Below are 14,193 nucleotides of genomic sequence, written 5' to 3'. Positions count from 1 at the left end.
AAGCTATTATCAGACTGAGGCACACAGACACACACACACGCAGTGGGAAGTGTGTGAGCAGGAGAAGGATCGGGACATCTGTTCTTTCTCACTTTGTTTCAAGAAGAAGTTTACTTAAGACAGTGAACAGTAAAAGTAAACACAGATAAACAGGAAATAACAGCCATCATAAAGCCGTGTTAGAGTGAACAATCAATGCAGGATTATACTGATGAGACACAGAAACAATGCAGGAACTTCTCTTCACATGTGTGTTTATGGTCAACCAGGCTGAGCCTAAGCACAGTAAATAATGCAGCCAGTGAAGGGAAATAAATCATTTAAAGCTGTTTTTTGTGCTTAAAGCAAGTTCAACAATCATATAAATTATGATTTAGTGTATGCAAATGAGTGTGTGTGTGTGTGTCATGAGAGCCCTATAACCTGTCTGTTCTCCTGCAAAGTATAATTTATGTGTTAATGATCTGGATTCAGATGCTTATATAACAAAGCCCTGCTGGTGTTTAGAAAACATGTGCTGACTTTGTCTCTGAAGCTTAAAGATGGAATTTGAACTTTATTTTGAAAATCCCTGTCTCCAGGATGAAGAGGAAAGGGTCAGTTATTGTGTGTGTGTGTATGTGTGTGTTCGTACCCTGCTCCAGTTATCGTCTCGGTGTTGCTAACAGCCAGGCTAACCACTTCGGTGACGTCCACTCGACCGATGGCCGAAGGGCTTTTCTCATTCTCGTAGTAACTCAGGAAGCCGCCCTCCAACGTACACCAACGTCGCATCATGTCTGAAGCACATATGTAAAAACAATCATCCACACATCAGAGATGGACACTGTTAACATGCAATGCCAAAAGTCTCCACAGGGAATTAACCTCTTCATGACAAGCATAATCATTAATGTGACTGTTTAAAGTGAGTGCTGTCTAACAGTGTGAGCTTTGTTGGTGACCCCTAGTCCACCAACACAGATGTAACATAGTTTCAAAACCTTCAAAGTATTTCTATTTCTATATGTATGGCAATGGCTACATTTAGAAGAAAAGAGAGGAGTGAAGCTATTTAAAGGGTTAGAGGGCCACTAAAGGCTACTCGTCATTCCTCCATCCATCAATCCATTTTCTTAACCCACTTTGTCCTGTACTACAGGGACTGAGGGGGGGTGGTGAAGCCCATCCCAGCTGTCAATGGGGGAAAGGCAGGGTACCCTGAACAGGTTGCCATTTTATCTTCACACAGAATGGCCCAAGCCAGATCAGAACCAGGAAAAATGAAGGTCGCACCTAGTTAATGGGACTCAGAAGTTTGAACCCAGATGTTCCTGGATGACAGTGAAAGTGCAACAAACACCATACCAACTGTGATAGACTTGAAGCACTATGTACACTACCGTTCAAAAGTTTGGGGTCACCAGGCCAGGTCTATAGCTTCTATGATCAGCATAACAATTCTGATGTGCTAACATCATTTCACAGGGGTTTTCTAATCATCAATTAGCCTTTTTACCACGATTAGCTAACACAATGTACCATTAGAACATAGAAATGATGGCTGCTGGAAAAGGGCCTCTGTATACCATTGTATATATTCCATTAAAAATCAGCCTTTTCTAACTAGAATAGTCATTTACCACATTAACAATGTCTGACTGTATGTCTGATTACTTTAATGTTGTCTTCATTAAAAAAAATAAATAAATAAATAAATAAAGACATTTCCAAGTGATCCCAAACTTTTGAACGGTAGTGTATATATTACAGACACCTTCCTACCTTGACACACTAACCTGAGTGTGTAACCGCATCCTTCAACATGTCTACTGGTGCATGCTTTGGATTACCACTGCAGAGCCATAATGGTAAAATTTAACAAATCATCTTTTGTTTGTAGAGCCGGAAGAAGCCATTAATTAGTGCCTCCAATTTGAGTGAGTGGTTTGTGAACAATTAGCGCCACTCCAGCTCTATTTAACACAGCTAATGACTCTCTGCAAGCTGAGACAGCATTCCCAAGAAATCGTTTAAAAGTTCAGAGATAAGACGCCGTTTCAACTTTCACACACGAAACTGTATGCGGCAGATGTCGCAGCTCTCTGAATCTTCTCCAGTGTGGTTAACTTAAAAAAAAAATATTGTTTTGATCGAAAGCCAAACTAGTCAAACATGATAACACAACACCTAAATGTCATATTCATCACTAATTAGTCCAAAAACAACTGGTAGACCATGGCCCTTTGTTTCTAGATTATCAAAGGAGGTTTTGGCACACACAGAGGACTACAAACATTCAAACGTTAGGCACCACAACTCATGTATGAGGAGGCTGTATAGTATAATATATACAGCAGGCGAGGGCACGCCCACGTTCACAATTAAAGCTGTTAAGAGTCTCCAGGTTTCAATCAACAAACATGATCTCAGTGGAAAACATACAACATTGTCTTTCATGACTGTCTGACTGTGCGATTTACATAGCCAATGAGCATGAAGTTCATGAAAACGTACCTAATTTTGGATTTTCAAAGTCGCTGTGCCATCTGGTTTTTTTATTTGTTCGACACACACACACACACACACACACACACAAACAGCGTCACACCCTAAAACAAACTCCCCCCAGTCGCCTGCGACTCCAAAGTTTTCACTGTATTCGTCTCATGAATATGCTAATTGTGCGTTCCTCTGCCAACTGTGTGTGATGTTTCTGAAGGAACAGATATAGTTCCGATAAAAAAGGAAGTGTCTACAACTGGCTGTTAAAAGAAAAGAGGATGTGATAAGGATGGGAATGAATGGAGGATGCTCTATTCACCCTTGTATCGCCTAATTCTGACTTTTTCTTTGTGTTTACTTTTTACTTGGACACGATTCTGCAAACATCTTTAAAAACTGCAAAATGACTAATATCAAGTTGCCTTCTGTGGCATTTAAAAAAAATAATACTGTTCTTCTGACCCTATTTTGCTTCAAGAAAAAAATTACAGCTGAAGATTCATCATCTCTATTTGAAACTGACCGTGCATGAAGCAGTGTGTGTGTGTGTGTGTGTGGGAGACAGAGAGGAAGATGGGAGTCTGGTATTTAAAGCCATTACCAATCCAATCTATCTGACAAGACATAGTGTTGTCTTGGTGACGGCAAAGATTTTCACTTTCGTTTCCAACCTGTCCCTGAATCACGGAGGTTTTGCAGAAAATGTCATGTCCATCATTTTTCAGCTGTGGGTAGTTAAGTTTGTTTTGTGCTATTTTTCCCAGTAATTTCTCCTTTTTCTTCTTTGAGTTCCACCTCTAATTGTATAATAACCAAACATCTGAAACCTTCACTCATCTGTTTTTGTCATTAGAGGTGCACTTGTTTTTCAGTTGCTATCGTGATCTGCTAGAAACCTGCAATGCTGCTAATAACTCATGTCATGTATGAACTCGAGTATCTAGATCTGGGTGTGACAAGAGTTCAGTTCTTGGCACTTTCCACTGAGAGAACTCCAGGCATGCACGTGGTGTTGTTGGGTGAATTTACATTATTTTTATCCCTCTTAGCACTTCATCACTGCCATAATATAGACCAAACAAAGCTTGCAAGTTCAAGTGCTCCTGTTATTGAGTTTAACTGGAATAAAAACAAGCTGTTTAGATTCACCAGTTTCTTGGGTGCATTACATGGTCTGTTACACAAAACTATTTGGGAAAATGTCATTGTGAACGTCTTGGAAAGTGCACAAACCCTAAAAACCCTGATGATGTTTTTTTTTTTTTTTTACATCTGACATCACAAGCTTGTTAATAATAATTACTGATAATAAATCATTAATAAAGCAAAAAAAAAGCCTGCAGGTTCTTCCAGTGGAGAAGTACCAATTGTCTCAAGGGTAAATACAGGCACCAACAAGATGGCAGAAATTAATTTAAGGGATAAAGTTGAGTATTTCTGCTGCTAACAGCAGCTAGCAACTGTTCTGTGCTACGGTACTATAGTACCGTATTTTGCAAACTACAGGTCACACCAGCCAAAAATCCATATTGGAGAAGATCTAAGGGGGAGCTTGGCTGCCTACGTGAATCACTACGTTTTTAGCGTTGTGTTGCCTCTTGAATTTCTTATCACTGAAGTGGTGTGGCTGCAGGTCTCTCAAGTCTCATGCATTAAGAGAGACATGCATTTCAAGTTCTCACGCAGAGAAACCATTAGCTTCACCGCACAGAAATTCCTATAAACTATCCTATAAATGAGTCAAAGGCAGACAACTCATATAGCTGTCTGGAATTAGTGACCTATCGACCAATTAGAAAGTAGAATTCCTTATTGCCAGGTGAGGTCTGGGTTTCAGATGCAAGCACACATTCCTTGAACGTGCACGTCACCTATGCTCTGAATGCAAAGTGTGGACAAGCTGGAGGTGGAAGAGAATAATATATAAGTAGCACCTGAGTATAAGCATATCCAGCCAAAGGATGAAAAAAAGGTACGGTAATCTCAAGAACACTGTACCATGTGGCCTATAAATTCATAGAGTCATAGATTCACCTAAGCTCTTGTAGTACACATCCAGTAGCAAGGGTTTCCTGAAGCATTTCTGTGTTCTAAGTGCACACAAGCCCAAACATCGGGAACCTCCTGGTCAAGGTCATAAAAAGTCCCAACAGGTTTCAACCTTCCACTACGTAAATAAAGTGGACTTCTGGGGAATATTGAAACACTAATAGATCTCATTATGATGTGCCAAGCAGATCCTAGCTCCCTGAACGTCGGACTAAAATCTTCCATCTACAGAAAATGTTTTTAATTTCCCCTCCACACCACTCCCAAGGACAAAGACACTAAAAGTCCCACTGTGAATCTGTAAAGTAAATTGCTGTGGGATCGTGGGTCCAGATAATGTGTGGACACATGAGTGGGATCCCTGCTCGTACAAAGCAGTTTTTTGAGGAATTATCCTAATAATAACGGCCAGCACAAACACAGGTGCAGGTGTTCACACAGGAGCCGCATGCAGGGGAACGACTGGTTTGAACTGTGAATGAACATATTTGGTAGATTAATGAGGATGTGAGATTAGATTTTAAAGAGGCAGGAAGTTGTACTGATAGAGAACAACAGGTGTGAAGCTGTCATGTATTTTACCCACATGAATGTAACAGTTATTCGGATGCATTGGAATTTGTGGCACAAGTGACTTCCTAATACAGCAGCGAATGCTGTTTTGGATGCCCAATCACGAGCATCTTCCTTCTTCTTTCTTTCTTTGTGCTTCAGTATTTTCCTTAGCGGGTGGGACACCACTAGTTTCTGCACGAGCGGCAGCACAATAGGGGAAACAATAGTGCTTGATTTACAATCAAGCAGCTGCGTCCATTGCCAGCTGTTCCGCACATACACGAAGCAGCGGCCCTGTGGCCCAGCCGTTCTCCGTGGGAGTCCACAACCAGGCCGCCAGAGACGACGCTAGCGGAAGCCAAGCGTGGTACATGCCTCCACCAGCTAAATTGGGCCAATTAGCTTGTACGTCAAGAGAGCTCCCTGCGTAGAGGAAGAAAGGCCTTCAAATCTACAATGTGGAACGTCTATCTTGTTTTCTTACACTTTATCACCTCATAAAATGCTGGATTAACTTATCAACAAGGCAATTAAACCACGTTACTGTTCATTGAGTTAGCCATAGAACAATATGTTTACTCTAAAGTTTTTTTTTGTAACCGCGCTTAAACTTTTCATCAACATCGCACAGAGATACGCTGCAGTATGAATCAAATTAGCAGGCTGTGGCCCTCTCTTCCCCCACCACTACCACCACCACCACCACCTCTTCCTCCTCCTCCTCCTCCTTTTTCCACCAATCTTCTGCCTATCTTGCCATCAGACTAAAATATCTGTGATGAAGACATCTGCTGGACAGCTTGTCAGGGGGGCTGGAAATGGAAATCGAGAAACTGAAGGGATCTGAACGATCTGTCTGTGCCAGAATTACAGCCCACTTCATTACAGGGAGGAATGGACAGATATGGCATAAGATAAAGGAAGGAAAAAAAACACACACACACACAACTCTGACATGTATTTCTGGCTGTAGCAACAGCACTACTCACTGGTTTAGGTAAAGCGGAGGCGCAGTCATATAAACAAAGGAAAGTAATTCACACAAAACACTACTCATCATTTAACACTAAGCATAAGGAGGATAAAACCTGATCATATAGCCTCCCCTCCACCACTGCATTCTGGCAGTAGTGAGTTACTGCTGCAGGCAAAAACAGAGCATGGCTGATGAGGGAAAAAGAGCGCACTAATCAGAAATTAGGGGTGCCGTTTCCCTCCTGCCACTCACCATTTCAGACAATAACTGACTCTCATTCACCTCTTACACACACACACACGAGACGTACACAAAGCGAGTACACACTCCTAAATGCACGAGCAGCATGAGTCATTCTCGCACTGCCCATTCAAAGGGAGAGGAGAGGACATCATTTCCAGCAAACAGGAAGTGAAGTGGTGGTGCGTCGCCACTTCAATTTGTGCTTTAAGCAATAAATAAAACAACAAGCTAATCTATATTAGCAGCAGCAGCAGCATCTAGACTGAATGCTAAGAGCAGAACATTGTGTTTGTGTGCCACCACTGTCAAAGCTATTACCAAAATTGCTTGCCAAATTAATTTATGTTGTTTAGTTTCCCATCAGCACCAAGCACAAAAGCCTAAGTCCTGTTCAGACAAAATAATAATAATAATAAAAAAGTTTAAAACACCGCGAGTGCTTTTATTAAGCTGTGAGAACAACCGATGAATTATTGAGCACGCGGGTGCATCTATAGACCATCAAACCATTAGCCTCGGAGCTAAAGGCATCCTGGAGTACATTCAAAAATACCTCATCCCCCCCACTGTGCTCAAATAGTCCTGACAGCACTTCCTTATGATTGAAGAACTTGGAACACATTGAGTTTTTTAAACCCAACCCTTCTGAATTTTTCAACAGCAGCGGCTGCAGTTAAAGCGCCATTAAAGCACAGAAGTCAAACCCATACTGGCTCTCCATAATAGATGAAATAACAAGGTATTTATTGGCCGAAATATTACGAGCACTTATCTGGGGGGAAGGGAAGAGAGCGCTGGAACAGAGCGCAGTGTGTGTGTGTGTGTGTGTAAGTGGTACAAAATGCACAACAGTGACTAAAATGGCTTTCAACAAAATGGACACCTGTAGCATTACTCCATTTGAGCCGCTCGCTGTCAGGGAACAAACCACACTCTGTCATAACAACAGCCTATTTTAAGGGAAGCGAGGAGTTCTTTTTTTCTTTGACTGCAATTCTAAACTGTAATAAAATACTAAATCTTTCACACTGGAAAAAAAACATGTTTACAGTGGACTAAAGTTCCCCCTTATGGCCTTTCTACACTGTGCGATTTTTAGCGATCTAATAAGACCATTGCATGACACACTATGCGACGTGAATCTAATAAACTTTGGTACAATCGCCAAGTTTGATGCGTGCAGCTTGTACGAAGACCATTTACTGAATCGCAGGAGATCGCAGGTTACGTCGTACGTCAACATGCGAGGAGGAGGACGACGTGGATGCGGGGTGACAGGTCGTAGCAGCCATCACACTGTGAGTCAGTCATCCTAAATTTCTGACACCACTAGAATTTTATCTCAGCTTGTCTTTGGTCGCAAGACGCTGACAACGGCCATCGTGGAACCTGTCACACAGTGCGACGTAAGACCACCGATTTAAAACCACGACCAAAGATATCTCCACGATTCTCCTACGATGCTCGTCTTTGGTCTGCGACAGCCCAAAGTCGCACAGTGTAAACCGGGCATTAGAGGACACAAAACTCATTTTATTTTACAAGAAAGACAGATTAGCAAAAGATGATGAATTCAGCTTTAGTGTCTATTTAAATATTGACTGTATTTTCTGTCGTATCATGTATTGACAAAAACATTTATGAAAAGGACTCATTTATGATGTTAAAACTGTCTTGTGTTACTCTTGAGTTCATAGGCTGCTTCTGCTTCATTGAAATTGCTATTACTGCAGCCTCAAAGTATAATTTCATTTCATTTTTGTATTTATTAGAAGATTTTAGATTCCCTTTTACTTTCCCTCACGTTCAGGCTGATTGAAAATCTGACATTTAACCACTCAGGTTTCTTGACCTATCGGTTTTCGTTGCATTGAGGTCACCTCGACCCCAAGTTTCTTTGATGAGCACATTACTCCCGAAAAATATGAAATTAAGAACCAAGTCGGAATACACTGGAATGATCCTTTAACAAATGAAGTAAAAATGAATTTCATTTGTACAGATAATGAGATTTTCAAGAGATACTCGGATAAATTTTCCCTCCATCTCCTCTAAGGGCCAATTTCCCAGACCTCGGCTGTGTTCATTAGCCAGCGTGTACAACCACCAATGAGAGCGGAGTGTGTGTGTGTGTGGTGATGGAAGTAGAGATGGATGTCTTGCCGAACATGAAGGACGCTCAGCTTATTCAAGTGGCAGGTAACGCTTTCTCCTCCATACCCCCCACCTCCAAATTCCTCATCCTACTCCTCCACCTTCCCAATAACCCCACATCCCCGGAGGCGATACCCAAAGCCGGCTCCTTCTCCTAATTACCCATGGGCCCCTGAAATGCTCCAGCTGTTTGGAGAAGTGGGGGGGCCATAGAAGAGCAGGAGGTGCAGAAGCAGCAGCTGAGGTGTTTCAGTGGGAAATGGAGCCTGATTAAAAGTTTTAAACTGCCTTGGGAGACAAAGGAAAGAGAATTCAAAAGTTTCGTAGGAGGCATCTCAGGCACATGCATCAGGAACCGCATCAAAATTCTTGGATTTCATTTTCATGTTTTCCAGCTGACCCTAATCTGCCCCAAGCTTCCGCAGAGCATTCACTGCTGGGTCATCTAACATCCTTCTGTCTGACAAGAATTCCCAGAGGAGCCACGCAGAACGCGTTTGAAAGACAGATTCATTGATCGTTTTGACTGGACTGTTTGCTGTACGGATTAAACGATTGGCAGTTTGACAACTGACAGTCTGACACTGATTGATCGATCAACGCTTAACTGGAGGAGACCTCTGACAAACGCGCAGTTTAAATTGCTTACACATGGATTGATGGATTGATGGATTGATTGGCCTTGCTAGGGGGCCTGGTGGTGGTGGTGGTGGTGGTGGTGTTGGTGGTTTTGCGAAAATGGCATTTACCATCTCTTCCGCGCCGATCCAGCGTCGTCTTGGCAGAGCCGGAGGAGATGTAGAGGAAGCCATCCATGAAGAGGGACGTGTCAGACAGGGAGGTGTTCTCTGACCACTGATCCAGTCTGGGGAAATCTACAAAGAGAGGGGACACAGGGGATGAGCAAGGGAATGGAATGGTTTCAATGGCAGAATACTCCTTCACTTTCATATCTGTGTTTTTTTTTATAATTAACACTCTTATCAACCCATCATATGGGTTATGCAACTGTGTTGCAATTGACATTTATTCTAAGTTGATGACCTTTTTCATTATCCCTTTCTGTTCCCACCTTGTCACAGCATGTGGTGGCAATGCACTTTAATTCTGCCTGCCCCCATTAGAAAGAAGAAGAAGAAAAAAATGTAATAACTTGCTAGCTAGCTGCTAGCACAGCATGTGTGGCTACTACAGCTAAGCACAATCAGAGAACATCAGAGGAGATTTTTAGGAGGGTTTTGGATAGCTTGGGAGCCCTGAGTTGCATTGGTTCAAGGTTAGGTACCATGATAATGCAATTAAAAACTGACATTTTTTAGTATTACCCTCCTAAAATGGAGCTGTCGCCGGTGACAGAAATTGACATGCTCTGTTTAAACTACCGTAGCTCTGGTTATGTTTGCACTATTGAAAAAATCTCAACAGATTCTGAAAGCTGAGAAATGGCTTACATTCATTACGGTAATGACCAAATTGCTTAGTTGCCAGGGGTGGGAGCTCTGTGGAGAGTAGGAGAGTTGATGTAAAATTGTTTGAGTTTAATTTTTGTAATCTTATTGTTGTCTTGTTGCTGCACATTTATAGTTATATAGTATAGAAATTCAAATCCGTTTTTTTAACTTTTCTTATTATTACACACTGTTCTGAGCATTTATAACATAATAACAAATATGTGGCAGCTTTAGAAAGTTAGATTTCATCTGTCAAGAAAAACAGGTAACATAATACAAAGAAAATTTTCTGACAGAATCATTTAAAAAAAAAAAAGGCGAACTGTTATAATTATAGCAGTGAAAGGGTTAAGGCAAAATCTATTCTAAACAATCAATGGGCCTGATGGTGTGACAGCACATAAACAGCAACACTGTAAACATTACTTCTTGGACTGTTTAATGTGGAGGTCTGCGGTGGAGCTCCGTCCCTCAGTCCCCTTGGTTATAGCATGATTTAATACACTATTAAACTAACATGACACTTATCATATACATAACCTTTGGGTTCATACAACGAAGATGTTTCCCATTGGTCTATATTACTGCAGCAGCACCAGCATACATCTAGATATTATCTATTAAGCTGTCCATGCTTCCATCACATGTCAATCATAGCTGATATCCCACAGTGCTGCTGCAAGAAAAAATCAATTTGGATTTGGAATGTGGAAATGTTTTAGATTAAGATAGCACTAATCCCAGATGTGACTCTCACATTCTCTCCCTCTGTTATTCCACATAAAGCACCTGAGTGAAAAAGGCCTTCAGTCTACAGAAAGAAACATGAGTTTCTGCATCAGCACAGGTACGTTTCCTCCTCACCAACTGAAGCACACTTCAGCAACACAATGAACCCCCGCCAGTGTCATGATTGCTATTCTTGACCCTCCTGCTCTGATCTGTGTGTGGAGAGAGTGTTTTCCCATAGGCATCAATAAAGCAGGACAGTATTATCCTCTTTTTTCCCACAAGTAGCATAAAACATGATTATACAAGCTGCTGTTTATGTAGCCGTGACTTTGTCACATGGTCACTCTCCTGCAAAGTTAAAGATAAGGTGTTCAGAGAGAATTTCAAGGCACGTGCCTCCATGTTCTGCATCTGTTCAAAATGAGCTTTACACCCTGTCCTCGCTTCATCTTCGTCCATTTAAATTAGAAGCCTCTTTTTTCCTCTCGCTGGCTTTAAGAGTTCCCCACATTCAACCTTATCATTCTCAAATTCAATTAGCTTCAATTCTGGGGTTCAATTTTCTGCCAGAGCCTTGGCAGTATCTTTCAGATTTTTATCTTGCCTACCTCCAAGCTCTCTCATCAGGCAAGGTAAAATAACTTTAATTGAAACCGCATTTAATTGAAGTGACATTTCCACCCCTTTACTGACGCCTCGTCTCACAAGTGCACATCGTTCCACAGAGAAAAACAATCCGTTCGTTTAACAGGACAGCTTTTTATTCTCAGTGTATGTCTGTGTGTGGACTCATTATGTCAGACTAATTAATTGTGTCCATGTGTGTATTATAATATCTCTCTTTATACAGTAAAGTATCAATTCATTAAAATATCACGCTGGAATAGAGGCCATGTGACACGTGTTGTGGTCGGGAGAGTCTAACTAAACAATGATGACATGAAAAATAAATCCAAAAGTTAATAATATAATAATTAATAAATAAATACATTTAAACTCTAAAAAGGACAATATAGCAATAGAATATGTGTCTGTGAGCCATTGTTTCCTATATCAGTAAAGTACAGAAACATGCTTTAAATAAATATTTATTTTTTTCTTTTAAAGAAGAAACCTGATTTATATACTAAGTAATCTGTTGTTACAGTAATGTAATCAATTGAATGGCAGTAAGAGATTTTTTTTAAGTTTTTTATGTATTATTTAAGGTTCAAACTTGTAAAACTGACATTTTATGTACAAAACTAACCCACAGAGAGTGATACTGGTTAAGGTGTTTATTAACCTATAATAACTAGTTTGCTGCAAAACATTCTTTTTGATCTACATACTAAATACATTAATAAAAATTAGGGCTGCAACAAAACAAGTATTTTGATACTGGGATACTCGCCGGTTAGTTTTGCGCTTATTCGAGTACTTGGATTATGCGTAAATATAGTTTTCCCATAAATTACGGCTACAGCTGATACCTACTTTGCTGGTGGGCTCCTCCATGCCCGGCGCCAAAACCGTGTGTGTGTGTGTGACTGGCTCGCCCGAATTTCGAACGCTGATCATCCCGCTGCGCCGCGATCCAGAGAACCATTCCCGATGACGCCACTAACTGCCTTGTCGATGCATTTTGCCCTCAAATATTACTCGAGTACTCGAATAATCGTTGCAACCCTAATAACAATTTAAATGTAAAATCCTCACATCTGGCTTTCCACTGCAGCAAAAACCTTTATTTGTTGTTAAACAATAGCAGAGGTCTGTTCTATTGACCAATCGGTATAAAGTAATCAAAGCAGTGCAACAATTACAGCTATTTTTCATGCTATAATTCAAGTAGTATGTCTCGATGTGTGATGGCTCTTTTATTATTTTGTATGATGTAAAAGTTTAGATTTAGAAATAAAAACTCTTCTTGGCATTGCAAAGATCCTCAGTTAATGTTTTCTGCCTAAACCTGCCAACTTGGTAATTAAAATAAGGATTGTGAAAGATAAAAAAACCCACAAACAAAAGCACCATCATCTTTGGTCCATTACCAGTCTAGTGGTTAGCTTGCAGCAGTCAATACCAGCACCCTTTTCTGGCTTGATGCAGGCATTTTTTTATGTGCTATACCCATTTGTAACAAGTACAATATACTTTTGATGTGATGCCAAGCGATGCAGAGCCAAGTTGGTTAGCAACATCTGTAATCTAGCTGGGAATTGAACACAGAGGGTGGGTGCCAGGAGCTGCATCATAAATACATAGAATCTGACATACATTTTCACCAATAAACTGCAGGCTAGAGAGACTGCTACACACACACACACAAACACACTTTCTCCAAGCACTCAGGTCGACAGAATGTAAATAAGCCGGTAGCTTGATTCTGTATCACTTGTAACAAGGCTCTCTCTGTGAGCCGTCTAAACAATCCCTCTGGGCCTCTAAAGCTGGACTCTGTTAAGATGGGACCGTGATGTCTGTGGGGGCGGCAGTTGAGAAGTCTGGCCTGTGCTGATTGGCTCAGTCCCCAGTGAAGGGAGGTGACATGACAGAGTGCTCAATTAGCCATCTGGTCGCCCACGGCAACGGTCACATACTGGTCCCCGACAAGCGGCGGGCAGTGGGGGTAAAAATCAGGGGGAGCACACGTACATGAAAACGATAACACATACAAGGACATGTGAGGAAAGCAAGAATAACATGTTTAGGAGAAAATGTAAAAACAATCAGCAATCTCAGCAGCTATGTGTGACCTCTGACCCTCTAACTGACCCACATATAATTAAGTGTTCGGGTAAAACATAAAAAAACGTCAACAAGCCCAGCAAAAAATCAGAATTACACAATGTGGCTAACAACAGGGTGAAATGGAGACAAGGCCTCAGATTTAGTGTGCCAGTGTGTGTGTGTGTGTTCATCTTTTTATTATCCACGCAGAACGCCTGCTGGATGAATTTTTAATGTACCGCGAGATTCGAGAGGCGTCAGGAATGCTAGGGTGGCAACAATAAAACTTCTTCGCCTCCAAATCCGTGGTGTGTCATTTAAAAAGGAGCGGAGTAATGTCAACAGTAAGGGAGCATCGCTCTGAAGCTCGGTTTTACAGTAAATCGGCCTCCTGGGTGGAGGAAGAGCGGCTGTAAAACAACAATTTACATGTTTACATTCTTCTGTTTACTGTTCAGGCATTAGCTGGAGCTTTTATGCAGATATTCAGTGTTTTTTGCCGGTGGGGGGTTTCGCTTACAAGACACAAAGCATTGTTAAATTCAACATTTCAAGATTTGTGAGTTAGGCATCATATGGCAGGCGATTTGCGTACAAAAGATAGATGTAACAGTCCTGGGGAAAACTGGCATCGCTTTGTGCCAAAATCTGTATTTATACAATATGTGGGAGGTGCCACAGTGTGATCAAAGCGGCTTTAAAATATATTTCTATAGGTGCGATTGGCTGAATTATCCTGTTGCCTGTAGTGGCAAATCCCACAGAGAAATATCACTCAGCTCTGCAGCTTCTCTCAGAGAGTTTTAGGTTCTTCACCATCAACTTTACTGTACCCAG

The 14,193-nt window shown here is 41.2% G+C and overlaps 1 protein-coding gene across 5 annotated transcripts in view; it reads right to left on the bottom strand.

Annotated features, from left to right (window-relative positions):
• arap2 (ArfGAP with RhoGAP domain, ankyrin repeat and PH domain 2) overlaps positions 1-14,193 on the bottom strand; it is a 106,623-nt gene that overhangs the window by 32,688 nt on the left and 59,742 nt on the right. For all 5 annotated transcript variants that reach the window (XM_028428758.1, XM_028428760.1, XM_028428759.1 and 2 more), the window contains 2 exons: positions 9,211-9,336; positions 635-779 (listed from right to left, as the gene is read on the bottom strand). In XM_028428758.1, coding sequence (XP_028284559.1) covers positions 635-779; positions 9,211-9,336 — 271 coding nt within the window. The remainder of the gene's footprint in view (positions 1-634; positions 780-9,210; positions 9,337-14,193) is intronic.

Source organism: Parambassis ranga, chromosome 18 (genome assembly GCF_900634625.1).
Source record: "Parambassis ranga chromosome 18, fParRan2.1, whole genome shotgun sequence".
In the NCBI taxonomy this organism is placed as follows: domain Eukaryota; kingdom Metazoa; phylum Chordata; class Actinopteri; family Ambassidae; genus Parambassis; species Parambassis ranga.
The sequence above is the reverse complement of the archived record's forward strand: the minus strand, read 5'-3'. Positions and strand labels throughout refer to the sequence as shown.